At 39.9% G+C, this 27,448-nt stretch overlaps 1 protein-coding gene across 1 annotated transcript in view; it reads left to right on the forward strand.

Moving 5' to 3' along the window:
• MICU2 (mitochondrial calcium uptake 2) overlaps window positions 1–27,448 on the forward strand; it is a 152,715-nt gene that overhangs the window by 106,006 nt on the left and 19,261 nt on the right. Inside the window, exons 4-8 of the mRNA XM_068395649.1 lie at window positions 5,986–6,017; window positions 6,131–6,206; window positions 10,908–10,955; window positions 15,130–15,212; window positions 20,705–20,767. Of these exons, the coding sequence (XP_068251750.1) occupies window positions 5,986–6,017; window positions 6,131–6,206; window positions 10,908–10,955; window positions 15,130–15,212; window positions 20,705–20,767 (302 nt within the window). The remainder of the gene's footprint in view (window positions 1–5,985; window positions 6,018–6,130; window positions 6,207–10,907; window positions 10,956–15,129; window positions 15,213–20,704; window positions 20,768–27,448) is intronic.

Here is a 27,448-nt window from a genome sequence, read left to right on the forward strand (position 1 = left end):
TTAATTCTTAGAAAATATTCAAATAATAATTGGAGGAAACTCCTTCTACAGTTTAAATTATTACATTATTATAAGATTGTATTCTAATACTTTACACAAACAGCAATATGAAAAATAACACTAGTGTCCCAAATGTCAGGGTCTTTTAAAAAAATTCCTGGCCTACCAGTACACATGCTTGCTGACACCCTTATGCCATTTTCATTTGACTAGGTTATTAAATCTTTTGATTTGAAGCCCATTTGAGAAGAGCACCATTAAAAGGACCCACATTTATTACTCTGTTGTATTTACTACTTAGAAAAGTAGAGATATCTTTGTTTATCTCTCAATCTGTCACTTTCCCTCCTGCCTTTTTTCCTCTTTTATTGTAGCATCAGCCCCTTGTGCAGTCAGCCATGGCAGGGACTGACTCTCACCCACCTTGTTCTGCCCCTCACCACATCCTGGGGTGATGTGACTGTCTTTCTCCTCTTCTGCCACATAGCCATGGCTTCCTTTCCTCCGCTAGTCCTTTCACCCATGACAAGATTCCCCAGTCAAGGGATAGCATGAGCACCTCTGTATCATTGTTGTTACTGTCTTTTCATCTCTGAAACAGGTCACTCGGCACGTCAATATCTTAAATGTCCTCTGGAGGGTGACCATAGCTCAATGCAAGAGGGCAGATGTTCATGGCTGCCGCAGCCATTTGTTTGAGCTCCAGGCAGTTGCAGTTGTGACTGCGGGCCGGTGAAAAGAGGGTCCACATGTCTGCAACAGATTTTCCTTCCCTTTCCTAATTTTTATCACAGTAGGGCAATTCTCACTGAGGATATGTTCCATAAAACTGGGTAGCTGAAGTGTTTCAGAGTTACTGCGCTGAATACAACATGAAGAAGAGGAACACGGACTTCACCAAGTGTAGAGCCTCACCAGCTTGGCCAACTAGTGTCTCAGCTGTAGTTCTCAATGCTTTCACAGAATCACAGAATCAACCAGGTTGGAAGAGACCTCTGGGATCATCGAGTCCAACCGTTGCCCTGACACCACCATGTCAACTAGACCATGGCACTAAGTGCCATGTCCAGTCTTTTTTTAAACACATCCAGAGATGGTGACTCCACCACCTCCCTGGGCAGCCCATTCCAATGTCTAATAACCCTTTCTGAAAAAAAAATGCTTCCTAATGTCCAACCTGAACCTCCCCTGGCGAAGCCTGAGGCTGTGTCCTCTTGTCCTATTGCTAGTTGCCCGGGAGAAGAGGCCAACTCCCACTTCACTACAACCTCCCTTCAGGTAGTTGTAGACTGCAATAAGGTCACCTCTGAGCCTCCTCTTCTCCAGGCTAAACAACCCCAACTCCCTCAGCCGTTCCTCATAGGTCAGACCCTCCAGACCCTTCACCAGCTTGGTCACCCTCCTCTGGACTCGCTCCAACACCTCAACATCTTTCTTGAAGTGTGGGGCCCAGAACTGGACACAGTATTCAAGGTGTGGCCTCACCAGTGCCGAATACAGAGGGACGATCACTTCCCTAGACCGGCTGGCTACACTATTCCTAATAGAGGCCAGGATGCCATTGGCCTTCTTGGCCACCTGGGGCACACTGCTAGCTCGTGTTCAGCCAGCTGTCAATCAGCATCCCCAAGTCCCTTTCCTCTGGGCCGCTTTCTAACCACTCTTCCCCCAGCCTGTAGAGCTGCATGGGGTTGTTGTGGCCAAAGTGTAAGACCCGGCACTTGTTCTTGTTGAACCTCATGCCGTTGGTCTCAGCCCATCTATCTAACCTGTCCAAATCCCTCTGTAGGGCCTTCCTACCCTCCAGCAGACCGACACTCCCACCCAGCTTGGTGTCATCTGCAAATTTACTGAGGGTGCACTCAATCCCTACGTCTAGATCATCTATAAAGATATTGAACAGCACCGGCCCCAGAACTGAGCCCTGGGGAACACTGCTAGTGACCGGCTGCCAGTTGGACTTTGCCCCATTCACCACCACTCTCTGGGCTCAGCCATCCAGCCAGCTTTTAACCCATTTAAGAGTCCACCCATCCAAGCCCCAGGCAGCCAGTTTGTCTAGGAGGATGCTGTGGGAGACAGTGTCGAATGCCTTACTGAAGTCTAGATAGACTACATCCACAGCCCTGCCCTCATCTACTAAGCGGGTCACTTTGTCATAGAAGGAGACCAGGTTGGTCAAGCAGGACCTGCCTTTCATGAGTCCGTGTTGGCTGGCCCCGATGCCCTGATTGTCCTGCATGTGCCGTGTAATGGCACTAAGGATGATCTGTTCCATCACCTTGCCTGGCACCGAGGTCAGGCTGACAGGCCTGTAGTTCCCTGGATCATCCTTCCGACCCTTCTTGTAGATGGGGGTTGTATTTGCTAATTTCCAGTCAGCTGGAACTTCTCCAGTTAACCAGGACTGCCGGTAGAAAATCGAGAGTGTTTTGGCAAGTTCATTTGCCAGTTCCTTCATTACTCTGGGGTGAATCCCATCCGGGCCCATAGCCTTGTGGGTGTCCAGCTGGCACAGCAGGTCACTAACTGTCTCCTGCTGGATTACGGGAGGTTCACACAGCCCCCCATCCCTAACTTCAGGCTCTGGGGGCCGAGTCTCCTGAGGACAACCTGTCTTGACATAAAGACCGAGGCAAAGAAGGCATTGAGCACCTCTGCCTTTTCCTCATCCCCTGACACTACACTACCCTCCTCATTCAGCAAGTGGTGGAAGCTCTCCTTGACCCTCCTTTTGCTGTTAACATATTTGTAGAAACTTTTTTTGTTATCTTTGACCGTAGCAGCCAAATCAAGCTCTAATTGAGCTTTGGCCCTTCTAATCTTCTCCCTACATGACCTGGCAACGTGCCTATAGACCTCCCAAGTTACCCGACCCTTCTTCCAGAGCAAACAGGCTCTCTTTTTTTCCTTAAGTTCTAGCCTAAGTTCTCTGTTTAACCAGGCCGGTCTTTTTCCCCGACGGCTTGTCTTCCTACACACCGGGACAGCCTGCTTCTGAATATTTAGCAATTCCTTTTTAAAGCACGTCCAGCCTTCCTGGACTCCTTTGCCCTTCAGGACCGACTCCCAAGGGACTCTGTCCACCAACCTCTTAAACAGGCTAAAGTCTGCCTGGCAGAAATCTAAGGCAGAAGTTCTGCTCTTGCACCTCCTTACTTCCCCCACTATCGAAATTTCATGGTCACTATTCCCAAGACCGCCACCGACCCTCACATCTCCCACTAGTCCTTCTCTGTTCACAAACAACAGGTCAAGCAGGGCCCCTCCTCTAGTGGGCTCATTTACCACTTGCATGAGGAAGTTGTCCTCCGCACATTCGAGGAATCTCCTAGATTGCTTCCTCTCTGCCATGTTGTATTTCCAGCAGACATCTGGCAAGTTGAAGTCGCCCACGAGTACAAGGGCCGGCGACCAGGCGGCTCTTGACGGCCGCTTGTAAAACGCCTCGTCCACCTGCTCATCCTGGTTGGGTGGTCTATAACAGACTCCCACCGTAATGTCTGCCCTGCTGACCTTCCCCCTGATCTTTACCCATAGACATTCAACCTTGTCATCCTCATCATCTTCCTCCATTTCGACACAGTCCAAGCACTCCCTAACATACAACGCTACCCCACCGCCTCTCCTGCTTCGCCTGTCCCTCTTAAAGAGCTTATAGCCATCCATAGCAGCACTCCAGTCATGACAGTCATCCCACCACGTTTCTGTGACGGCAACCACATCATAACCTTCCTGCTGTACAGTGGATTCTAGCTTGCTTAGCTTCTTACCTTGCACAATTATTCATGCCTTTGCTGTTCTAGCTCGCAGAGCTCAGCTTGTCTCCCTTCATCATCCTCCTGGATGCTGGCAAAAGGCTACTGCCCAGTACACTGCTGTGGTAGCAGTTGCTGTCCCAGATGTGACGCTCTTGAGGCCACCAGGAGAAAGGAGTGAGTGGAGCTGCTGTTAACCAAATAAGAGTGCATGGCTGGCTTCAAAACAGACAACTACGGAGAGCATTTACAGAGAAAATAATTGCAGGATGATTTTCCCTTTTTTCTTTCAGCTACTGTTTGTCGCAGACCTACAGCCTGACTCATTCCCTCTTGTAAGGCTTCTCGCCATGTGGGTCTCCCAGAGCCGAAAGAGCTGCTGTAATTTAATTCCATGTTGAAATGCGTTGTACAGAGGAAGTGACATTTCAAAGCTGAGATCTGAATCACTTAATTTGCTAAAAAGCAAAATGCTCTGCAGCAGTGAACAGTGTTCAACTGTGGTGTGACATTGCACTGCTCAGGACTCAGCCTTGCTGGATATAGGGATTTTTACTTGCTCTCCTGGACTGTTCTTAGTCTGACTTCTTTTATCTCAAATGAGGCAAAGTAGAGGATTTCATACTTCCTTTGAGCTGGAAGGTATCTATCTGTGTAGCTTTATATATGAGTGTGTATGTGTGTAAATACATGTACACGCACAGCACAAAAATGTATTTGTCCACAGTAACAGGTGGTGCTGGCAACACCTGTTGCTGGGGTCACTCAACACTCCAGTATTAAAACCCTAATTTTAGTTTCTTATAACTTTTGTCAAACTTAAACATTTGGGTTGCAATGTTATGTGCCAGGTGTCTGCCTTAGGCTGATTTGGGGGAGAGGGGTGGAGAGAGGAATTTATCAGCAAAACTTTTACTGCCAGTTCAGGGAGCAGAGGCTAGGGCACTGGTTTGCCTGTGCTGAAAAATGAACTGTTGCTGGTTGAGATGTTCCAGCAGCTTCCCTCATCCAAAGACAGAAGTTGCCAGGGGAAACCCTCTTCAGCTGGGCATGTCTTTTGCCAGCCTCATGGAAATTTGCTGTTTTACTGAGAACGCACCTCTTTCTGGCTAAATAGTGGGCCTGTGAAAAATGCTTGGTAGAAGTTTGTTGACAGCTACCCACCAGGCTGCCTCCATCATGTCCGTTTCCAAACAGCAGTGCTGCGCTGGTGAACCTTCGGATGCAAGATGCCCGTGAAGCAGCAGAGTAAGCCTTGGAGCCTGAGCATGGAGGAAAGCAGGCTGCTTGCACGCAAGGGCATCATTCCTCAGAGCAAACGCAAACAGCTTGGCTTCTGCTTACAGAGCGTGAATAAATAGGAGGGAATGGCTGGCTGGTATCCAGAGGAGCTGGTGGTGAAGAAGGGAGCAATGGGCTGAGAGTGGTAAGAGTGAAGGACACAGGGTTTTAAGAACTGTATGAGGAGAAATGCTGAGGAGAGAGACCAGTGTGATAGGGCAGATAGGCAGAGAAGGGATGGAGCACAGCTCCTGCCGGCCCATGACAGCAGGATTTCTGTGGTCCCTGCCTAACCAGCTGAAACATTCCACTGAGAACACATCACAGCTCCTCAAATGGATGGTTTACACAGGAATGGAACCTATACTGCTGCCAGTGGCTCCCCTATTCGAGTGTATAGACTTGAACCTGCTAATAAACACTTAGGGGTTCATATGGTTTCATCTGATGCTGTTTCAGGAGACAGAGTTGTTCAGTTTACTTCTGCTTAATGGAAACATCAAGATTTTAATTCTTTTTTCTCTTTTTTAGTATTTCTTAGCTTTTGCATACTCAACCTACACTTGAAGGGTTATTACGTGTGCATGCCCATCCCTTTGTAAATACTACAGTTGTTTCTTACTGTATAATCTTGCTTTGGAATCTGTACTATGTTTGTAGCTCACAGTATGCAAAATCACACTAGTCAGTCAGTCATAGATACCGAAGCGGTCTGTGATTTCATCTAGGTTGCAAGAACATTTGAACAGACGGCTCGTATTATTTTAAAAAAATGTTGTCCTTTCTTGATCGTTGTGGGAATTAGAATCAAACTGCCTGCTGCAAAATACTCTGTTTCATATTACTTAGCATTTTCCCATAAAAATCTGAAGAAATACCACAGAATCTGATCAAAGCTTAAAGTCAGTTTGTTATTGAATGATGATGATTTTTTTTTTTATTGTAGGTAAAGCTTCAGCCAAGAAACTGACAAAAAAGGTAAGCAAAATGTTCCTTTCCTTCTTCAAAAGAACTTGCATTCTTTCTGTTACCCAGCTGAACAGATTTCTCTTTCAAACTGGCTTTATATTTTCTTGTTTATGTCTTCAAAGGAGGTAGATGCTGCACTACTATGTGTTGTGAAAGCTAAACCAGGACCGACCTTTTTTAGAGAGCTTGGTGATAAAGGTAATGAGCACTTTTGATACTGAAAAATACATCTTGCTTTTTATCTCATTGTATGGTATGAAATGAATGTATTTTTAAAGGTTTCACGGATTTGACATCATCCCCATCTAGCCAGTAGCCAGTTCCTTGGCAAATCTCTCAGTTATGCAAGAGAGAGTAAAGAGGCAGGACTGGGAATTGAAAGCCTTCTGAGGTGCAGGAGAAGACATGAAAGAAATCGGAAAGCCTAGTTGGAGAAGAGAAAGGGGCTAAAGGGATGACTTCAGCACAACATGGACTTTTAAGACTTCTTGTTAATAAGCTGATGTTCCACTATATGACTTAAATGCATGGAAACTAAGGATAAAAATAAAATTCGTATCTAGTTATGTAAAGTGGCAACACTGGTTCCAAGAGCAGCTGAACTTTTCTCCCTCTTCAGGAGCTCAGTGGCCCTTCACAGCACCAATGTGCTTTGGTTTCTTTTCACCCAGCATTTCCACCTTACATCAGGCTACCTAAAGAGAAAACTCTGAGAGCTGGGATATTGTTTGTATAACAACAGGGAGTTAAAGAACACCAAATAAAAACATCATTAGCATAAATTAATTGAAGGGAGAAAACAAACAAGAGGATCCAGGAAACTAAATAGATGAGTAATTAACCATTTCACCAGTAACAAAGACTGAAATCCCCAAACTAATGAGAAAGACCGACAGCGTCTATTCACAAACTTTCTGTATGGTAGAGTGCAGCCTGAATCCCTTATCCCGTGGACGTTTCTGGAAAATAAAGCTGCCTTTGCACTGCTGCAGTTCCTTGGCAGGCATGAGCCATGCACAGCAGATCCCCGGGCATGGCTGGCAGCTTGTGCCAAGAGAGCAGCCCTCAATCTCGGCCTGCAGTGTTTCGCCTCCCCTTTGGCCTCACCGCCTCTTCTGTGTGAGGTTCATTCCTTGCATCCTTGTGCAGATGTGGAGGGGTCTTCAGCTGGGTACCTTGCTTGTCAGTCCACTCCTGCAAGCTCCAGCATACCCCAGCAGCCCTGAAACATCTCTGAACAAGTTGAACAATTTTTTGCTATCTTAGGGAAAGCTGGATTTTGTATTGAATAGTCATTCCCTGCCTTTTCAGATTGCTAATCATCATGTGCTTTCCCAGGATTGGGTTTAAAGGATTCCCAGTCTTTAATTCTTGGATATTCTTTCTCTATCCCTACTTTTCTAGAGTCTTTCTTTTTCTAGTGGTTGACACTGCAAATCCCCAAAGCACTGTGCCTGGGAAAACTGAGAATCCACCAACACAAAGGGAAAACACAGTAAAGCAGCGCAGCCTCCTTTTATTGCACCTCTCCCAGCTGACTGCTTGGCAGAAAGTGGGCTCGGTGATACACTCAGCCTGGCATCTTTTGCATTCTGGCCAAGGCATTGATCTCCCCTTGCTTAGGACTGTGAGTCTGTATACTTTGTCCTTCAAAGGTCAGGTAGGAGTTCGAGGAGGAGGAGCTTTCGGTGCAGTCATCCATATATCTCCACAACACACGGAGTTTTTACAGTTTTTGGTCACGATGCCTCTTCAGTGACTTTGCTGACTTTGCTTTGAGTTGCATTATTATTACATTTTAAAAATGTAAATATTTATGTATTAAATACTGCTTTTATAAGTACTAGATTAATGAATCTACACCTGTTCCACTGTTTAGATGAGATTATTTTAATTACCTTCAAATTGTTATTTAAATGTCAAGTAGAGGGAAAACTGTCATCAGTCCAGTTCGTAAAACAGAATGCTAGGGAATTCTGCCTTCTAGTGGGCAGTTTTAAAATTCATGTCGTACATCGTGGGTATACTTATGATTTATTCAGCAATAAGAATATTGTACTGTCAGCATTTGCTATAAAGTTTGAGGGTAGAGATTTCCAGGGAGGTATAGGGAAGGTTCACTTAGCGTTATAAAATGACAGTATTTTGCCAATGCTAACTGCAAATACTTGGCTGCAAGTATGCTGAGTCATTCAACAGTACGTGAAGCTTTTCTCTTTTAAATTTTGCTTGGACAGGAATATAATTTTCTACGGTTTGGGTTTTTTTGTTTGTTTGTTTGTTGCATTGCATCTTTTAATTTGAGTAACTTTGTGATGATTACTGCAGAATAAAAAGAAAAGTACCAAAATATTTTATTTACTTTATGGATAAGGTAAATTGGCTATTCACTACAAGTAGTAAAAGGACAATGAAATTAAAAGAAGAATTTTTATGGAAATGAGTCCACAAGTTAAACAATCTTATCTCAAATTATTTTAGTATAATCAGTCTGCTAGAAAATGTCAGAGAGGCTGTAGGTTGCTTTAAGGCACTGAGACAGATTTTAAAGAACAATCAGGGTTTTTTTACATATTTTTATTATATTTAACTTTTTACCTATTTCACTCTAGTGATTTTTCAATCAGCTTACGATAAGATGATGAAAACAGTCTGTGTCTCGCCTCTACTGTTTCTTGCAAGGCTTTTCTTTACAGCCCTCTGCAATTCGAGTGAATAGAGCCATCATGCTTCTTCCTTGAGCCAATAAGCAGGGTGTTGTCTTTAAATTGGTCTTATCTTTACATCCTACCATCTTCATATAAATTTTGCAGATTCTTTCTGCAAAATTTTATAAGGTACAGTGTTCCCTGCCTACCCACATAGCTAAAACTCTCCAGGTGCTCAGCATTTTATATCTCAATTATTATGACCTTTTTTTTCACTGACTTTAACAAACATAATCTGCCATGTTAAGATCCTTTCAAATGCTTTGATACAGATGTTTTTCTTACATGGCTCCTTTGAGTGTGTCATCTCTTCTTTTGTATCCCCGGGCTCTCCTTGTTCTGTTTTTATCTATCATAAGCTGCTTGTCTTCACCTTCCAGGTCTTCCCTAGACTATCCCTGTGCAGCAGATCTCCAGACAGCCGAGAGGCAGGCTCTCACTTCTTCTTGGCCAGTGATGCTGGCCTTCATCACTTGCTGGTTAAATTTTCAGGCAGGGACCTTTGTGCTGATACCACTGCAGTCCACAACTGGGAGGTGTTTTCTATACAGAGCTGAAAAGTTACCTCCTTGTCTGTCTTTATATTCTTCCTTTACACATTCTTCTGCTATGACACACGCGAAACAGAATTAGGGAGCAGGAATCTTAATCACTGCCCATCACACTATTTGCTTGATTTCTTTTCCTCCCCTGTTTGTTTCTATCTGGTTTTTTAATCTTGTCTTATACTTAGGCATATAAGCTAAAAAAAATGGGTAGGAGTTATTTCTGTTTTGTTTCGAATTTGTAGAAATCCTGGACACTTAGTCTAGGAACATGATTCCAAGTTTTACAGCAATGCAAATAATAATTTACATTCTTGCAATGGCAGTAACCCTAAAACTTGTAAGCAAAACTAAATCTTTTGAGATTAAAGTATTTTTTATTTCCACAGTGTATTGTATGACTGTAGTACTGTGCTGATTTACACATGATGCATGCTGGATAATAGGGTGAATAGCCCTGTCTTGATGGAGAGGAAAACTGAGATACGGAACCAGAGTGCATTGGCAACAGGATCAGCATTAGACCTGTCTTTAGCTAAGACTTGTTCTCGGATTTACAGACTCTTGCATTCAGCAATTTAATATTTCTAAACTCTGGTACTTAAAACTTAGTGTTAAGTCACTATCTGAGTTCAAATACAAATGCTGTTGGCTCTGCATAGTAATTTACCAGAAGTTAATTGTTTGTCACTGAAGCTTAAGTGGATTCCTTATCTATCAATTAACTAAATATAAATTATAAAAAATAGTTTATCTTTGCACAGATAGGCATGTTTGAACTTTATTATTTTAAGCAGCTTCAGCATTATACAACGTTTAGCTCACAAGTTAAAAGTAGCTCAGTTATTTTGAAATGATTTATAAAAAAGCCCTTTACGTTTTTTTCACCAAACATCATTGCGGGGCAGATGGTTCAGATTCTGTTGTTTAACCACCCTCGTTATGCACTCTCTATCTTTAGCTGGTATGCTCTATTTTGACGCTATCACATCTTTGTGTTTGTTCAGGTTTTTCACTTAAGGCGGTATTTCAAAGGAAAACACTGGAATTTTCCTTCAAAAGGGGGAAAATACTTCACCTTGTAGAAAGGACATGTTCCTATTTTAAAAAAAAAAAAAGAAGCGTCCTCTTGGCCCGCGGCCCAGCAGTACTATCAGCACAATCTAGCAGCTTGGCAGCTTTGCGTGTTGCCATGTTCCCCTTGAGAATTAGAGGGAAGCTATTCTCCGCCTTTGCGAGCCTGCCAAAGGATGGAGGACTTTGATCCTTCAGGGTAACGTTAGAGTAGTTCTCCTCCCAGGTACTAAATGTGACAAAGCGCATTTAATTTATTTGCCTTTTGTATAAACATTGAATGTTTTCAGTGAGAATCCAAAGATTTAGCGTAGGCCTTTTATTAATACCAAATAAACCTTACTTTCGTGATTAGATATGAACATTGATGAGTCTCTGGATAGGGAATTTTACCTTCAGAGCACTAAAAACAGCAGTAAAAAGTTTATTAAATAATAATGTGCCTTACTTTAATAACCTATTTAATACAATGTTAAACTACAATTTTTATATTTATAAGAGTTGATCTTTAAAGTCTTGCTATAAGTTTGGGGGGTCTTTTTGCAAGTAATTTTTTAACTCTTTTATTTCAGGGTTGATATCTTATGCAGAATACCTATTTTTGCTGACAATCCTTACGAGTAAGTATTACATATTTAAAATACGTATGTGTAAATATTCAGCTATTAGCAGCTTTCCAGGAACTTTTTCTGATATTTTTTAACTTCTAAATTTCTATGTTATAGTAAAATGTAAAGAACTATTGTATATAGAATGATAAGGCATTAATATAAATGGCTATAACTTTAATTGATTGCAATTTACTTCCATAATGTTATCATTGGTTCATAGCAGTACTTCAAAAATCATGATAATCCCTGCACCACAGGATCAGTAAAGTCTTTCAAGAGACTTTGATGGGAGATATTTGTTACAGGACCACATAATAAGGGGAAGAACAACAGTGGGGGAAGATAAATAATTGGTCTTCTGGTTAGTAATTTTAGGTATTTTGGACAATGAGACATTAACATTATACATGCACCAACATGCACTGGTATAAAAGCTGTTGTGGTGTCTGAAAGGTTGTTGCCTGTTATTCAAGTGTTCAGATATGCAATGGATGATACATGAACAGCAGACTTCTGCAGTGTCTTTTTGTTTGACTTTTTAATCCTTTTGGGTTTTTTTCTCTCTGTTCCTTTTAACTTTATTTCCTCCAAGTATTTTGCATATGTTTCTGCCCCTTCCTTTGCCTCCTTCCTTTTTCTCTATCAGACACTTTTTTATAAAACTTTTTTGTTTGGTACTTGCTTTATCTGCAAACAGCAGGCATTCTTTTTTTGTGCGTGGAAGTGATCTTGGATCTTCTGGGTTTCCTCACCCATACTTACTCTGTGCCATGCTGCCACCTCCCTGTGCTATTCTGATGAAGTGTAAGCGACGCTGAAAAATACCAAGATTTGAGATAAGATGTATGCAATGAGCATTACGCAGTGAGACCCATAGACTAGTAGTGAAGTAGTCCACATGCGTGTCCATGTAATAATTCACGTGCAGTCTTGTTTGACTGACTTACACAGGTCTAACGTTTTAAGCAAGGGGCAAAACCCAGCATACTAGATCTCATGGTATCAGTGGATGGGGAAAGGAGAGAAGGAAGCAGTCGTTCTTATCCCAGTGGACTGTAGATGCTCGACCCTCATCATTTCCATGGCTGTGAGGTCCATGGCAGGGGCTTAAACAAATTGACAAGTTTTCCTTGCTCTAGAAATCCACTCTGTCACAGTGTGGGAAGAACAAGTAGTGTTCAGTCCAGAGTCCAGTCTTCACGGACAATGACTGTCGGTACATACCTCTCACACAGTTTAGATAGGCCTTTTACAACTTAGGTAATTTCTCAACAGAACTGCATTGGTTCCTAGTAGGAGCTTCAACTAGTACACAATATTGCGTAGTATATATAAATTAATACAACCTATTTACCATAAAATGCACTGTTTCACCAGTAGTGACTGTCCAGTGCTACACACAACCTGAACATGAGTCATACCATGTGTTCAAATGCTTTTTAAAATCAGAAATAATATAAGAGTCTAGAACAGTTAGAAAGCTGATTTAAAAATATTTGTTGCAACTCAAAGAAGAGGGATATTTTTTTAAAAAAGAACAACCACATTATAACTTCAGAAGAATACCTTAATTAAAGTTGCAGAAATAGGTGCCAAAGATTCTGTTTGCTTAAAAAAATCTGTGGCAGCTGAAATTAAATTCATGCTGATTTATTGGCTGAAACAATTAGAAAATTGAAGCAGTATCAGAGCAAATCGTTCCGCTTCTCCAGACAATCAAGTAACATTATTTTTCACAGAATTTATATAGGAATGTATTGAACTGCAAAAACAAAGGCACCTTTTGATGCAGGATAAAAATGCAGTGCTAATGTTGCTGCTTTGGTTACACAGAGGATTATCATTCCGATCAGTTTGAAAGCAAATGTCAACAAGTGTTAGTGCCTCTGTCTTTGCCTAACAAGTATCCCATGTCCGTCAGCCTGCAGTTACACCACCAGTCTCTCTCACTGGTGAGAATTAATGTGAAATTTCTTAAAGCAGCCATTAATATTTAAATGATGTCTTCTAAGTCACCAACAGAGCAATAGGGAAACAGGAAAAGAGTCACCAGGTTTCCAGAGTCCTGGTTCCAGGACACTGCTAACCAGACCATGCTGCCTGTCATACAAAAGCACCATCTGTAACAACACTAAACTGAAAATGTAATTTTGCGGAGACAAAGGCTTTATTTTGTCCCCTGTGATCCCCTTTTCTCTTTTCTGTGTGCCTTGTATCATCGTTATCTTTTCTCTTCCAGTGCTGTGCTGAATTTCATTTCCAGCAATTGGTTATTGGAGCTTCTGGTGAAGGAGCTGAGGAGCTGAAATTGTCACCTTGACTCAAAGCTTCGTTTCAATTAGGCAGTCACACAAGTTGACAGCTTGGTCAACATAGCAGTGGTTGCAGGGGAAGCATCTAACTCTAACCTATACTCACAGTTAAGATGAAGCTCTTCTGTTCAGATTTTGGAATTTTGACTGATTCTAATTAAATACAAATATAGCTGAGGTAGTCTTTGAACTATGCTTATTTTACGAACACATACCTTTGGAGTTACATCATATCAGATAAGTATGTCATCTCTGAACAGTGTAAGCAGCTTTAGGTCCTATATTTTCAGTAACAGCTGTCTTATCTGAAAATTGCAACACAGATGGTATGAATTACTATTAAATACATCAATTACTTTTATTCTCTAAATATGTTATAGGATATATATCTTCTTGCTTTTGTACTAGTAACAGAAGTTTAGCGTGTGGCATTTCCATGGAAAGGAAGCCAGTTTTGATTCTTACAACTCAGTTGCTGGGGAAGTTGCTGTGCTATGCAGATTGCAACAGTTTTTATAAAATATCCCTGCATCACAAGGTCGCTCCACAGAGAACCTTAGCTGGCTGCTGAAGATGTAATTATTTCTAAAATGTAAAAATACTACTTTCTTTAACCATCTTGTTATAACTTAAAAGGAATGGAATATTTCTTTAACTTGTTCCCTTTGCAGAAAGATTCTCTAAAAAAAAGCAAGACTTAAAACTTTACAGGATGGAGCTGGAAGAATGTATTTCCAAAAGAAAAACTCTGAAGGCATTAGAGTTTAGAGATACTGCTTCACTGCCCTCATGAGTCCAGCATTGTTCTTGGAAACATTAAGATATTCTAGAGACGATAAGTCCATGGCTTTCATATTAATGCCTGACTTGACTGGGTTGTGAAGTTAAATCACCTGCTCCAGAAATTACTAGAATAAGTGCTTGCTACTGCAGTGAACTGTAACTACATTTCAGCAGCATGCTGCTCCTGTGTGGGCTTGCTAATGAGCAAGGCCACCTCCTGTAAGCAAAGTAAGATCAGGAAATTGTGGGAAAGAGCTCAAAACACACTGTGTTTTTATAGCACCTGCAAGACTCAGAACTCATTACATTTTTTGTGTTGAAAAGAAACATCCACTTGGTGAAGGAAATGCAGGGTAAAATTGTATAAAATTCCTGAAAAAATCAGCTTGATGGGAGTCATACAAAACATGCTTTTGTCCAAAAAGGCCAGAAAGAGTGGTTTATTACTTCTCAGTAACATTTGAGTACATTGTTTAGGCAGGGAGGAGAAGGGAAGAAAAAAAAAGTCCTGGGGCTAACACAGCGGGAGCAGGAGCCGAGAGAGCTGGCCACGATTACAAGATCAGTCTGTTTGCTAGGGAAGACTGCAAATACTGCCATACACTAATGCATACAAGAAGTACCTGAGGAGTACACTGGCTCTTTCACACAGTTTGGGTATAATTATTGGTTTCTCAAGGCACTTTCCAGTCTTGTCACCTGAAAAGGAGCTCTAATAAACAAGGCAGAGCTAGACTTCAGAAGTGACATGGGATTATGGAGACATCTGTAGAGAAAATCTAAGACCAGGACAGCAAGACATACACATTTTCACAGTCATTGGGATCAGATGGCCATTCATGGCTGTACTTAGGCACTACTGGCATTTCTTGCTTTGCCATTGCATTAATTATCCCTTGAAATGGTAGCAAAAAGGTGTTTAAAAGTTTGCTTATGTTGGAGGAGGTATATATGGTTTACTGGAAATATCATGCAAATGCATAATAATGGAGAATGGAACCATAGGTAATATTCCTTTTGCATTAAATATTTAAGTACTAGTGTATGTGTGTGTGTTTACAATAAAGTTCTTTTGCAATTTGTTGCAGAACCGCAGACTGGATTTCAGATTGCCTTTAAAATGTTGGATGCAGACGGCAATGAACAAGTTGAAAAGAAAGAATTCTTTAAGGTATGTGTATTTATATGCATATTACTTTTAAAGCATTTAAATAGTTTCATGGGTTATACTTGCTAAACGAAGATTCATTAAAATCAAGCCTGTTTTTTAGTCCAATCTATGATCACACACTTAGTAAAATACTTTATATGAAAGGAACACATGCCAAAGCACTGCTATAGACGTACTTCTTATATTTGAATCCACTTTTATAAATGCTACCTTTGACTTGCATCTAAAAATCTGTTACTGCGAAGGTAGGAGTTGGTGTACATCCCTTAATCCCATGAGCTAATTTAAATAATCATCTGGAAAACTCTTTTCTAAATATTTTGAATAATTTTTTAAATTCACTATCCTCTCATGGTTTTTATTAATTTTATTTGCTATTGCACAGGTTTTTTACCAATTCACACTTTGGAGAGTAACAGCCGTTTTCCCCGTATTTTGTGTAAAATATGGGAGACAAAGGCAGATAATTAAAAAACAAAATCTTGCTCTGATGTTTTAAAGAAGTATAGGCTTAATTATAAAGCTTATTCAACTTCTAAGTATTTAACAGGAGACCATTAACTAAATACTTCTTGTCAAAAGTCGAATGTAAAATTAACAAACAGTTTTTAATATATTCCTTCAGCTTAAGTCAGATCCTTCATTCATATTGGAGGTGACTAGAGAGACAATTCTGTAAGATGCTGAAGTGGCTACTACAATGCAAATTATTTTCTGTCGCTAGGATAAAGTTAAAGATGGTCATTAATGCAACAACTCTAGAGAACCATAAATCTAAAACTTAAAGATACACCTGTTGATAGAGAAATTAACAAAAATTTATTTACATGTACTTTCGTAGCCTTAAACTCCGAATTAATGATACAATAGCTGTTAGCATGTGTTTTGCACTGATAGCCATTTTTTCGGTGAATTGTCTCTTAGCAGGATTACAATTGATGAGTCGTAGTTAAATATATTTTAAAATATTTTAAATACTTTTCAACTTAGTAGTACTATTTGAAAATAATACTTCAAATTAGACCATTTCCCAAGACAATGTTCCCAGAAGCCCCTAACTGAGGCAGCAGATACCCTGCACTCGTTTGTTGCTACATAAAATCTTGTAAGCTTGAAGAATTTGCTCTGTCAAAATGTTATTCTGCTGATTAAAAAGAAATCAAATTCTAACTAAAGCCTTTATTTTTAACCTGCTAAACCTGGTACAATCCTAGTGAATTGTTATCAGAGTAACAGTGCCCTGATCACTGAAATATGTCTGCTATGGCTATATTGTTCATCTGCAAAACAGTATGTTACAGGGGAAAGTAAGTCCATGAACACAAGTGAACGTGTTCAGTCTGTAGTGCCTCTGCACCAAAATGCCGTGTTAGCAGTACTTCCTTTAAAGAGGTACTGTGTCAGTTAAGCAAATAAGGAGATTCTTGTAGAAATACAGCACAACTCTCTTTGGGAGATGTACAGTATGTCATATATTTAATATCCATTACCCATTTCAGGTAATTCTAATTGAATCAGCCTGTATGAACAACAAGGAAGTCATCAAAAGTAGAGGTGAAAACATTATATAAATCATTTAAAATAATTTGATTCCTGTAGAGGCAATCAAATTAAATGAAAAATATTATAGTTAGATTACGACTTTGCATTTCCTTTATGGGGTGTATTGATAAATTAATATAGAGTGGTAAAATAAACCCATATAAATTGCAATGTCAACTCACAAGAATCATTAAATTCAAAGAAGTCCCACAGGATGCAAGCTAGTCAAAAGAGGAGTTTTCTCACATGTCTATTTACTTAACATTTATAAGCAGTGACTATTTTAAAGCAAAACTTGATTTTTGTAGGTTAGGTTTAAAAATAAAACTTTTGGAATGTAAGAATCTGGAAAAATGTGTACATGAGTCTCTGTGTACTCTAGTCCTATATGCATCATAGAAAGCTTCTGTATATCTAATAAATCAATAAATTGTGTGGCTAATCTGTCACTTGTCCCAGTTGGCATCTCAGGAAAATACATCTGAACTATTCTATTCGTTATTTCCACACTATATTTGACAGTAATATCAGGAAAGGTATGTAAGGAAAGGGCAGTGGAAAAGAGGAACAAAGAAGCAGTAATTAGGAGGCAGTTACTGTAAGCAGAATGTGATGGGAAAAGAAATTTCAGTGCTACTTCGTTCTCTTGCTTTGTCACCTCTACTGATTAGACATCTATGTCTGTCTATGTTATCTGTTGATCTAGACTGTAAATTCTTTGAGGCAAGAACTTTGCTTTTTTTTGTTTGCAAGATGTCCATCATTCTTCGAATTGTGTATATCTCAACTCTTCATGTGTTACTGGATAAACAGGCACACGATGTGTCACATGAATCATTCAGAAAAGGAAGAAGGGTGACAAGCAGACTCTACAACCCAAGTCCTTAGTGCCTGCAGCACGTGATGGAGATAGACTGTTCAGGCCTGTATGGATCAGACACTGAAGGAGTGAGAGATGCAGGATTTCCCAGTAGATTCAGTGCTCTTCACTAACATAAATGAATGTTCAGGAAAGGAGATCTTGAATGCAATTCCATGTTTTGAAGGAAAGAGTTTATCTTGTCCTCCCTAGCCTTTCCATTTTTGTGCACATATTCCTTCTTTCCAGTAGGAGTTAAAAGTTGTCCCTTCCCAGGGACAGACTCTTGTTCTCTCTCCTCCCTACTTCTTTGTCTTCAAGCCAGTCTATTTTTAATTCCTGCTTCATCCATGTTTCAGTGGTAAACATTCACAATACAAGAGACATTTCAGTATTAGGGCCCAGAATCACAGCAATCTGTATTTTGAGGTGGGCATCCACCAGGTTTTGTTGCTTTGCCCTGCAGCTCCAGGGTGAAGAAGACGTGGTAGAAATGGCACATTCACAGATGTTAGCTGCCATCCTTTAGTCAGCCCCTGCCAGAGCGCCAAGAATTGTTTCTCAGAGCCATATTATCTGCATCTTTGTGAGGACAGTAAGATACTTCTGTGAACTCTGCACTTCCAAGGCATTCACATGAGACTTGGTGAGGGGGATTTCCAGACATGTGCACGTAATAACCCATGCACATTAGTCTGAGACCTCCCATCAAGAATAAGGCTACCAAAGATCCAAAATCCCCAGCAAGTAAGGAGTTTCCCTAACTCTGTCCTGATGAAAGATTTCTAAGTAAAATTAATGACAGTTCAAAACTATTGGGAATGGAGCTAGGGTAACTCTAGGCTTTCTAAATAGACTGTCTTTATACACTTGTCCTGAACAGCAGATGCAACAAAAAACTTGTAGAGATTCATCTAGGGCTGAATAAACCAGCTCGCGACACTGTCAGCAGTTGTGGTGGTTCGGTACAGAACACTGCAGTCCTAGAACATCCACAAGCACTAACTTCTTTTAAACAACTGGATGGTGCAAAATCACCTTTTTTTTTTTTTAAGACTAACGTAGCCTTTCTGCCAGCTCTTGTCTTCTTCAGAAAAGATTACTTCTTAATATGTCTTTAGTAAAGAGGCATCAGTTGTGCATAATAGGTCTCATTATCTTTGAATTAGCCATTAGTATCTTCCAGTGGTAAACACATAAAAATATTAAATACAGATAAATGTTACATGGAGTAGTTGAGTATTGGAGTCCATTTCTCGAGGGCAGAATTCTTCTCCCTCTGTGAGCAGTTGCTGCACTGTGCTGGAAAAAATCTGCAAACTACTGGAAATAGTTTCAAGCACTATAAGGATTTACATACAGTATAAGAAAACAATAAACTAAATCTTCCAGAACACTTGTGAGAAAAAATTATACTGTGTGTCTGTGTCCTTTAGTAGTCTCTGCAGATTTTTTTAAGAGTCATTTAAAAATAAAATCCAAAAGAAAAAAAATCTTATTTTCTCTTGTTTGGAAAGTATTTGCAGTTGTATTTCTTGTGTGTGAGCAAAAGATGGATTTTTCAGGTAAGAAAAAACATAATTTTTCAGTGGGAATATGGACAAGCAGTTGTGTTTTTATCCAGAGCTCTATATTGCTATTTTGCCATGAAGAAATTCGTAATGCTTTTACTGTACTAGTCAATTGTTTTGTAAGTGATCAAAAATAAAAAGAATTTGGAGAAACTTGGAAGAACTGGTACTGTTTAATTGTCTTGTTACGGTACTTATTTTGATAACTACTATCAAGGCGTACCATTTAAAAATAATAGTAGAAAATAACTGTCCTGAGGAGCTCAGAAACTGAGGCTATTAAAAAAAACAGAACAGGTGAATTAATCAAAATTTGAAGGCCAAGGGAAGACCTTTAGCAACACAAATAGTTTGCAGTTTTTTCCTACTCGCTGCTTACAAGCCCATTTTGCTTCTCTGAACAACATAACAAAAAAAGGAAAAAATAAAGCCCTAAGAAGAGATTTGAAAACCCCACAAACTAATGGCTACGCAAATTTGGTAATGGATTTTTTCCCCCAGTTTTAATGGGCAGGGTGAGGAATCACTCAGAAACGTTTGAGAAGCAAACCAGCAGCTTTGAAAACCCTGAGCTTTAAAAGCATCTTTCCTAAAGTCTCCAAATCCAGAGTCCTCGGTGTAAGTCCGTATCTATACCTGAAATGTAATAAGTCCCTTGTTCTTTCGTTTTTGCTGTCCTTTTGAGGATTCATGCAAATGCCTGTGAAAGGTAGGTATACCTTGTGTTATGTTAAATCACTCATTTTTGTGGCAGTGTTGACCTCCCAAGCTAAAATACAGTCAAAGAAACCTTGCAGCTGAGATATACTTGAGGTGCTGCAAATTAATGCACTTCCTGTATTACCTTAACGCTCTGCTTGGGACAGTGGAAGTTTTGTTTTTAAGTGTGAGTCATTTCAGTACTTCTGAAAGTCTTCTTGGCTAACACATTCAAGATTCATTTATTTGTGGGATGGAGGGGAAACTCAAAACCACATTCTGCTTAATGCTGGTTCTGACAATATTTTTGCTTATTTAATTAAATTATTCTTTGTTGTTAGTTGTATAGTACCTCATTTGAACGGGTATGTTTTTCGTGTCTAGAAGATCATGTCTGTAGCAGAACTATGTAAAGCTGCCTAGGAGGACAGCATGAAAATCACAGGATAATTTTTATTTCCCGATTGACCCTTGATGTTATACCCCTGAGTTTCAAAATCTTACAGAGTGAATGATGAGCTTCCAGTGCAAGAAAATCTCCTCTAAAAATACAGTAAGTGTTCTGTCAAGAGATGGATTCATATGCTCTGCTTGGCTATATTAACCACAGTAGATAAAGACATTCTTGGGAAAAACTATGTCAGAATAGCAAAATACCTGTACGTATGCAGATATCCTGTCATGACTAGAGAACCTTGCAGAAACGTAACGACTTTATAATTAAGAAAATGTGAAATTAATGCAAGTTTCTGAAAAAGGAGACTCTTGTAAAACGAAATTTGTAATTTACTTGTGTATTTTTCATGTTTTAACAAATACAGCTACAGAGAATCATTGGGAAGGAAGATGATTTGAAAACAGCTGGAGATGAAGCAGTATTTCGGGTATGAAATAGAGATACATTTTTCTTTACAAAAGCATTGTCATATTTCATGTGAACTTTGTTATTTTTTCAGAGTTTTTAGATAAGTGTGTAAGCATCAGTATTAGTGCTGTAATTAAATGAAAGTGCATGATTTGTCAACTACTTTCTAATTACGGAAGAAAAATGTCATTTCTGAATCTCCTGATGAAATGTATGCAATTAATGTATTTTATTACTGTGTGATCACTCCGTTATTTAGTTTCTGTAAGGCTCTGCTTCAAAGTAACTCTCTTCTATTTATGAAACACTCAGAAAAAACTCTGTATCACCATATGGGAAAAGATGGCTTTCCAAATAGAAATGGATACCTTAAACTTACCTAAGTGTTGCTGTTGCAGTGATATCAGCTTATTCTGAGATGGTTTGAAATGTGGGTGCTCTCATTGAGGTGACAAAGGCAAGGATTACTTTAGTTAAATCCACTTCCAGAAATAAATGGCTTAGATGCAGACCAGAAGAAGAAACGATCTTAGAGCATGATCTTCCAACTGGGTTAGAAGTTTCACTGGATTGCAAACCATTAGCAAATACAACTTGTCAGTGAAAGGAGCAGGCAAATTCCTGCTCTCTTCTGGCTGTTTTCCCCTGAATCCTGCCAGTGTAACCTACCTTCTTCCCCAACAGAGTCTTTGCTAGCTGCCATCTCTTCTTCAGTCTCTAGTTAGCACAGAGACAAGATATTCTGCAGCCTGGATGAGATTGAATGAGACTGAAAACAGAGAGAGGGAAGTCCTCAGCATACTGAAAACACCTCAGAAGCAGCTGATGAACTGGGGCGAAGGAGGGGGAGACTACAGATGGATTATCTCCAGCTATTACTATAAGGTGCTGCTTGCATCAGCAGCACTACTTCTGTGGTCTGCTTAAATTGGATAGTGTAGCTGGAAGATATTTTTCTCACCACAAACTTGCTTTCAGTTGTAAACTGAAAACAGGTAATGAGGCGTGGGACAGCGACTGCTCATGTTGGAAGCATTCAATAAGAAATTTATACAGGGCTCTGCTTTATAAAACCTATCATTCATCAGCAGTTTCTACGAAGAGTTGATTCAGCTCATGTTCTTTACTTTTTCACCTGCCCGGGGAAGAAATAGAAGTGGCAGTATTGCTAACACCTTTAATATTCACTAGGGATAAACAAAAACTGTGTTCTGATGCATAAAGGCTTTGCTCCCTTGATACGCATCCAGAGTTCAGTTAAAAATTGTTTGACTAACAACCGTCTCCTTTCTTGAATCTTTTCATCAGTCACCAGATTAAATAGCTAGGATTAATAGGGTTGTCTGCTCCTCAAAACCAATTTCAATTATGACTTAACTGCCATGACAGCGAAAGAAACAGGATCTTTATTCTGCATGAATGCACAGCTATAGTATAAAATTTCCAGAGAAACTTTGATACAGTTGGACAGGTTTAGTTATAAACACGTAAGCTTATTGGGAGTGAATTAAATACCTGAGCCTGAATGTCTCTATTTTGTTTTTTTATCGTGCTTCAAGTTTTGTTTTCAGAATTCTCCATTGAGAAATATCTGAAGTTATTGTCGCCAGAAAATATTATTTAATACAGTTTCTTAGCAGATTATAAATGGAATTATAGTCTGTTCAAAAGAAGAATTAAATAGCTTTGGGGAGTACAGCTATCTTGAAATTCTTCTGGTCTCTATATTTCTACTTGACAAAGTCCAAATTACCACTTTTCTTCTTATTTTTATTTTCTTTCCTGTCTCTGTGTCACACAAAAGTTATCTTTATAAGCAGTGAATCTGACTATTCAATGTAGTCAGTGCATATGTTTTTACCCCTTATTTAATAAATATGGCAATCATAGTATTACTTTCAAGCAAAGCAGATAAAGCATAAAAATATGGTTTTTAAAATGACTGTGTTCTTTGAAAGCTGAGATACTGCAACAGAAGTTTGGTGTTTGGGATAGTTCTTTATTCCACAACACTTTCACAATTTGTATATGAGTTTGCTGGTTTTTCAAAGTAATCCCAGTCTCTGATGCCAGATGGAAAATGTCACTGACTTATGAAAATAAGGTATAAACGCAACTTTATTTAACCACCAGGTAAATCCGGGTATGTTCCCTGTCCAGTGCATAGGCAGAGGTCCCAGTCATTCATTTACTGTATGGAGATACCACTTAATACTCATTGAGATACTGTATTAGGAAAAGAAAAAGCAGTTCATTTGCTGTGCTCGCAGGGTGCTTGTATCTCTGCCTCTTTTACTAAGACTTGGACTCACGTATCTCGTTCAAAATTTCATCACTTAATAATGGCCCATGAATGGGATTGCAGTGGACTTTGTTATCCAGGTAAATATATTTCAGTTGAGGGATTTTCTTTTTCTAATATTATAACTGATGCTGGAAGAAAAGCCAAAAAATCTGCCTGGCCTTAACCGGCCCAGTCTTTTGGGAAGTTCCTTGCTGACTTTTGCAGAGCGGGCAGTCTGATGTACTCGTAGCACAGGCATGCACGCAGTGAAGGAGAGATGCAGGCAGACTTACAAGACTGACACCCTGGTTCTTTCTAACTAGACTGGAGAAAATGGTGCAGAAGTCAAGAGAGGCAGTGACTATCTCACCTCACCCATCTTCCCATAGGCCAAAGGAAATGCTGCACCTGGCTTCCTAGCAAACTGTTCTGCTTCACATGAGCCATCCAGCTGAGCATTTGACCATGCTTCGTGCAAGAGGAGAGGCAGACTCCACGCCTGGAAGTGGTGGAGAGTGTGATAGGAAAGTGCATGAGCTAGGAGAGTTTGGCGCATTTTGAAAAAGGTGTTGCCCAGTAAACAGCAATAGTTGCTTTTGTATTAATACCCTGAGTTCCTTAAAAGGATATTCTAATAGAGAGGCATGCATTAGTGTTCTGGTAGTGAAAACAATGCTAATGGTTGCAGATATCTACTGTACAGCCCAGTCATCTAGATCAGGGACTTTGTTCTTGGGCCCTTCAATTTAGATTAATGAGTTATCAAGTAATTTCAACACCTCTAATTTAATATCCTTTGTGTATGGGCTAAATTTAGAAGTTAATTTTAGCTATTGTTAGGAAAGGAATGACAATACAGAATGTTCTATATTTATTCTTAAAATGGAATTCATGCTGGGAAATAATATGTGCATTGTCTCATTTCCAAGTGATTAAACATATGCTTCTGGATTCCATAGTGAACACATTTTCATACAAAGTATCTCATTTACATGTTTTTTTTAAAACATTTCACTAGTACTTGGGGACACAGCTATTAATCTCTTTTAAGCAGAAAACTGTTGAACTAAAATTCAGTCTGACTATAAGCAGTATACTTTTAGACCCACAAATGGATATTTTCCTATTGATCATGTATCAGTTGTTTTAACCTGTTTACTTTTCTTTCTTCATTATTCATTCACACATTTATCACCACTTAGCTGGTCAGCACAAAGTTTTACGCTTGGACCTTCAGACATCGCAGCATTGCAATGCATCTCCTCAGCCACAGAGATTGTGTGGGCCATCGTAACCTGCCCATCTACTCCCTAGAATTTCAAATTAATTTAAAGTTTTCTACCCATAGCTTCAAAGTCTGTAAAGCCCTGGGCCCAAGATAACTAAAGACTGCCTTAACTGAAGGGAGGAAGATGGTGGTTGACAGCTGTGCTCTTCTAGCGCAGTAATACTCTCTAATAGAGGTGCAGCGTACATGTACAGCACATTGAATTTTGCAAGAATCTAGTCCAACACTAAAATTAATATCCCTCCCCAAAAGAGTGTGTCATTAATCTTGTCACCTCTCAGTTCATATGGAATGCACATTTTTTTCTTGACCTGTCTTCTCCAACATGAATGTGTATGTTTTGTGTCACCAGATTAACATTGAATTCTGTTGAAAAGCTTTTTAGATACTTTAAACCACGGAGTACTGCAAGGTTCCTGCATGCTTTAAAGGAAGCTCTCCGGGCAGGTAAACCCCATAAAGAACCAAGCCATGTGGCATCAAAATATTAAGCTATTAAAAAACTTCTGGGTCATTGTTTACCTCACAGACCAGGAAATCATTTATTTTTCCACATGATCTCATGACTTTATAACCTCAAGAGTGTCAAAGAAACATGCTTTCTGACATCTTCTAGGTACCTGTTTTGCTAGTACATTGAATTTGGCTTGGATAGCAAAAGTCTCTCTCACAAGGAATTCATCTGTAATCCTGTTGTGGTCACAGTAGCATTGCTTTTCATTGCGCAGACGTGTGAGGCAAGCCTACCCTTTTAGTCTCTGCTACTTAACCTAGTCTGAAGCCCTTTAAATTACATGGCTAGAGAAGCCAGATAGTAGTGTGGGCTCCTGACAGGCCGGGGAAAACACACAATTTGGCTTTGCTCTAACAGCTCTAGTCCTTGATTCCAATAAGAATCTGGTCATAATCTCTGAAGGCTACTGAGTGCATTTGCTTGTAAAATTAATGGGAATAAGCTGGAAATGGTGCACATAAGCATACTCACTTCGCATTTTGTGGTAACTGGAACTTGGGACGGCAGCCTGAACGTGGACTACCTGGGGATGCGTTTGGACAGTGGGGTGGGGGAATTGGGCACGGTCTGTCAGGAGTCAGTTTTAGCACCAAGAGCAAGGAGGTTTACACACGCTGAGAATGGGTGTGCTCTGCCTTTGAGGTCAAGTCCACGTTAATCCAAAGAGTGTGCTTCACTGAACGTCATACCTCCTGAGGGGGGTCCTTCTTATAGATTCTCTACTTATTACAGAAATTAATAAAGTATCACGTGACAGGGAGGGAGGGCCTGAATTCTTGTGAAGGACTGTCCCCAACTTTGTATAGAAGCTGCTTTTCCCAGCTGCCAGCAGTGCACCACTCAGGCAGCCTCGGGCTTCGCAATGCAACAGTGCCATTCCCTGACTGCTTGACGCAGCAGGATTTGGTCCCTCTCAACCTGCTGGCAACAAGACTAGTTTCAACTTGTTCCTTTTCTTTTTGTAAAGTATCTCCTACAATGTCTGCTCCCAGAGTAGCTTCAGCCCACTTGGCTGGAAACCGTTTTTATTCTGTACCTCCTCATGAACCGATGCAGAACCGTGGGTGACGCACTGAAAGCTGAGGACGTCCGTGAAGTTACATCTTCTTCCTTGCTAAAGGCACTAACAGTACAGCATAGCAATTCCGTGGCATTAGTTGTCATTAGAAAACAACTAATCCCCGGGTAATGGGAATGCTAGATGTTGTTGAATGCTGAATATAAGCTGTTTATTGCTTAGAAAACACTCCATCAGATTTCTTCTCTGATACTGTCTGTTATATCCTCTGTAGTAAAAAATGTGCACAGTTTACTCTGTCTGTATCAGACCTGGTGTATTCATGAATCCTACCTCGTAAGAAAGTGGCTTTGCAAAACATTAAAAACTTTAGTATGGATTTACATGATTAAAGCTGATTAATCATAAAATGTTAGATTGTTCATTCTGGCACGTCTTCTTGAGGCTGTCTGGGCTTTGCCAAAAAAGTCTGCTTCTGGAGGTCTGGATCTCCTGGTCTCACTCGCTTGCCTGTTCACAGTTCTTTTGACTAGCTGTACCTGGCAGGATTAATTTCATAATGGATAGATCTTTTAAACCTTCTGCCCAGAACTGAGTTGTAGGATATATCCCAACATCTTGGAGACTCTCAAAATGACAGAAAGGTTGATGCTCCTGAGCAGTGTTTGAGGTTAGGCAGCTTAGACTGAAGTCTACATTGCCTCGAGGGATAGGAGCGTGGCATGATGAAGTGACTGACGTAGCAGCTGAAAAACAAGGAGTATTTCAGAGAAGTGGACTAGGAAAAATTTGTAAAGATTTAATCTTACCTTTGGAAAGATTTGGGACATCACTAGCAGACAGAAACTAAGATGATGTTCTCCTTGACCCTCCTCTCTTTTCTGCCCCTGTTCTTCATCTATTCACTCTCCTTCTATCTTAACCCAAAAAAATTTCAATCCAAAATATGTATTATTTTTACAGTTTCTATTGAAACAAGACATTGCAGAGCAAATACCATCTCCCAGGAAGCAAGTAAGAGAACAAGGAACATATTAGAGGTTTTAATCATGATGCATGCTTTCCAGTCATGCCTCAGGCAAATTCTGCAATGAAAGGTGGTAAGAATCTAGAGACAGTAAGTCTATTAACATTTCAGATGAGTTTTGAAAATCAGATAGGTACATTATTCAAAAATCCTGTCTCACTGTGTGATAAGTTTCTTCTCAGTGGCACTTGTTGCTGCTTGCTGCAATATCAGGTCCTAAATGTCAAAAGCTGAGTGGGGAGCTACAGGATTAGGTAGGTCTGTGCCCGTGACTCAGTGTTTGCAGCATCAGGCTTCTATGTTAACAGTCTGTGTAATGTAATAAGGAAATAAATGTTGTGTTATCTGATCTTGCTTAAAAAGGAATAATTGCATAATTCAGCAGTTCATGGTGCTTTTGAAAAACATACGAGGTGTTAACATTACTCTAGGAACATAAACTTATGTTTGTAATATGTACACACATTTTCATTGGTTCATATAGACTTGTGTGGCATCAGAGCTTGGTCTTTGGGATTCTTTGTGTGAACCAACAGACCCAGGAACATGTCTGAGCTCCCCAGTTGAGA

Source organism: Nyctibius grandis, chromosome 2 (genome assembly GCF_013368605.1).
Source record: "Nyctibius grandis isolate bNycGra1 chromosome 2, bNycGra1.pri, whole genome shotgun sequence".
Lineage (NCBI taxonomy): Eukaryota > Metazoa > Chordata > Aves > Nyctibiiformes > Nyctibiidae > Nyctibius > Nyctibius grandis.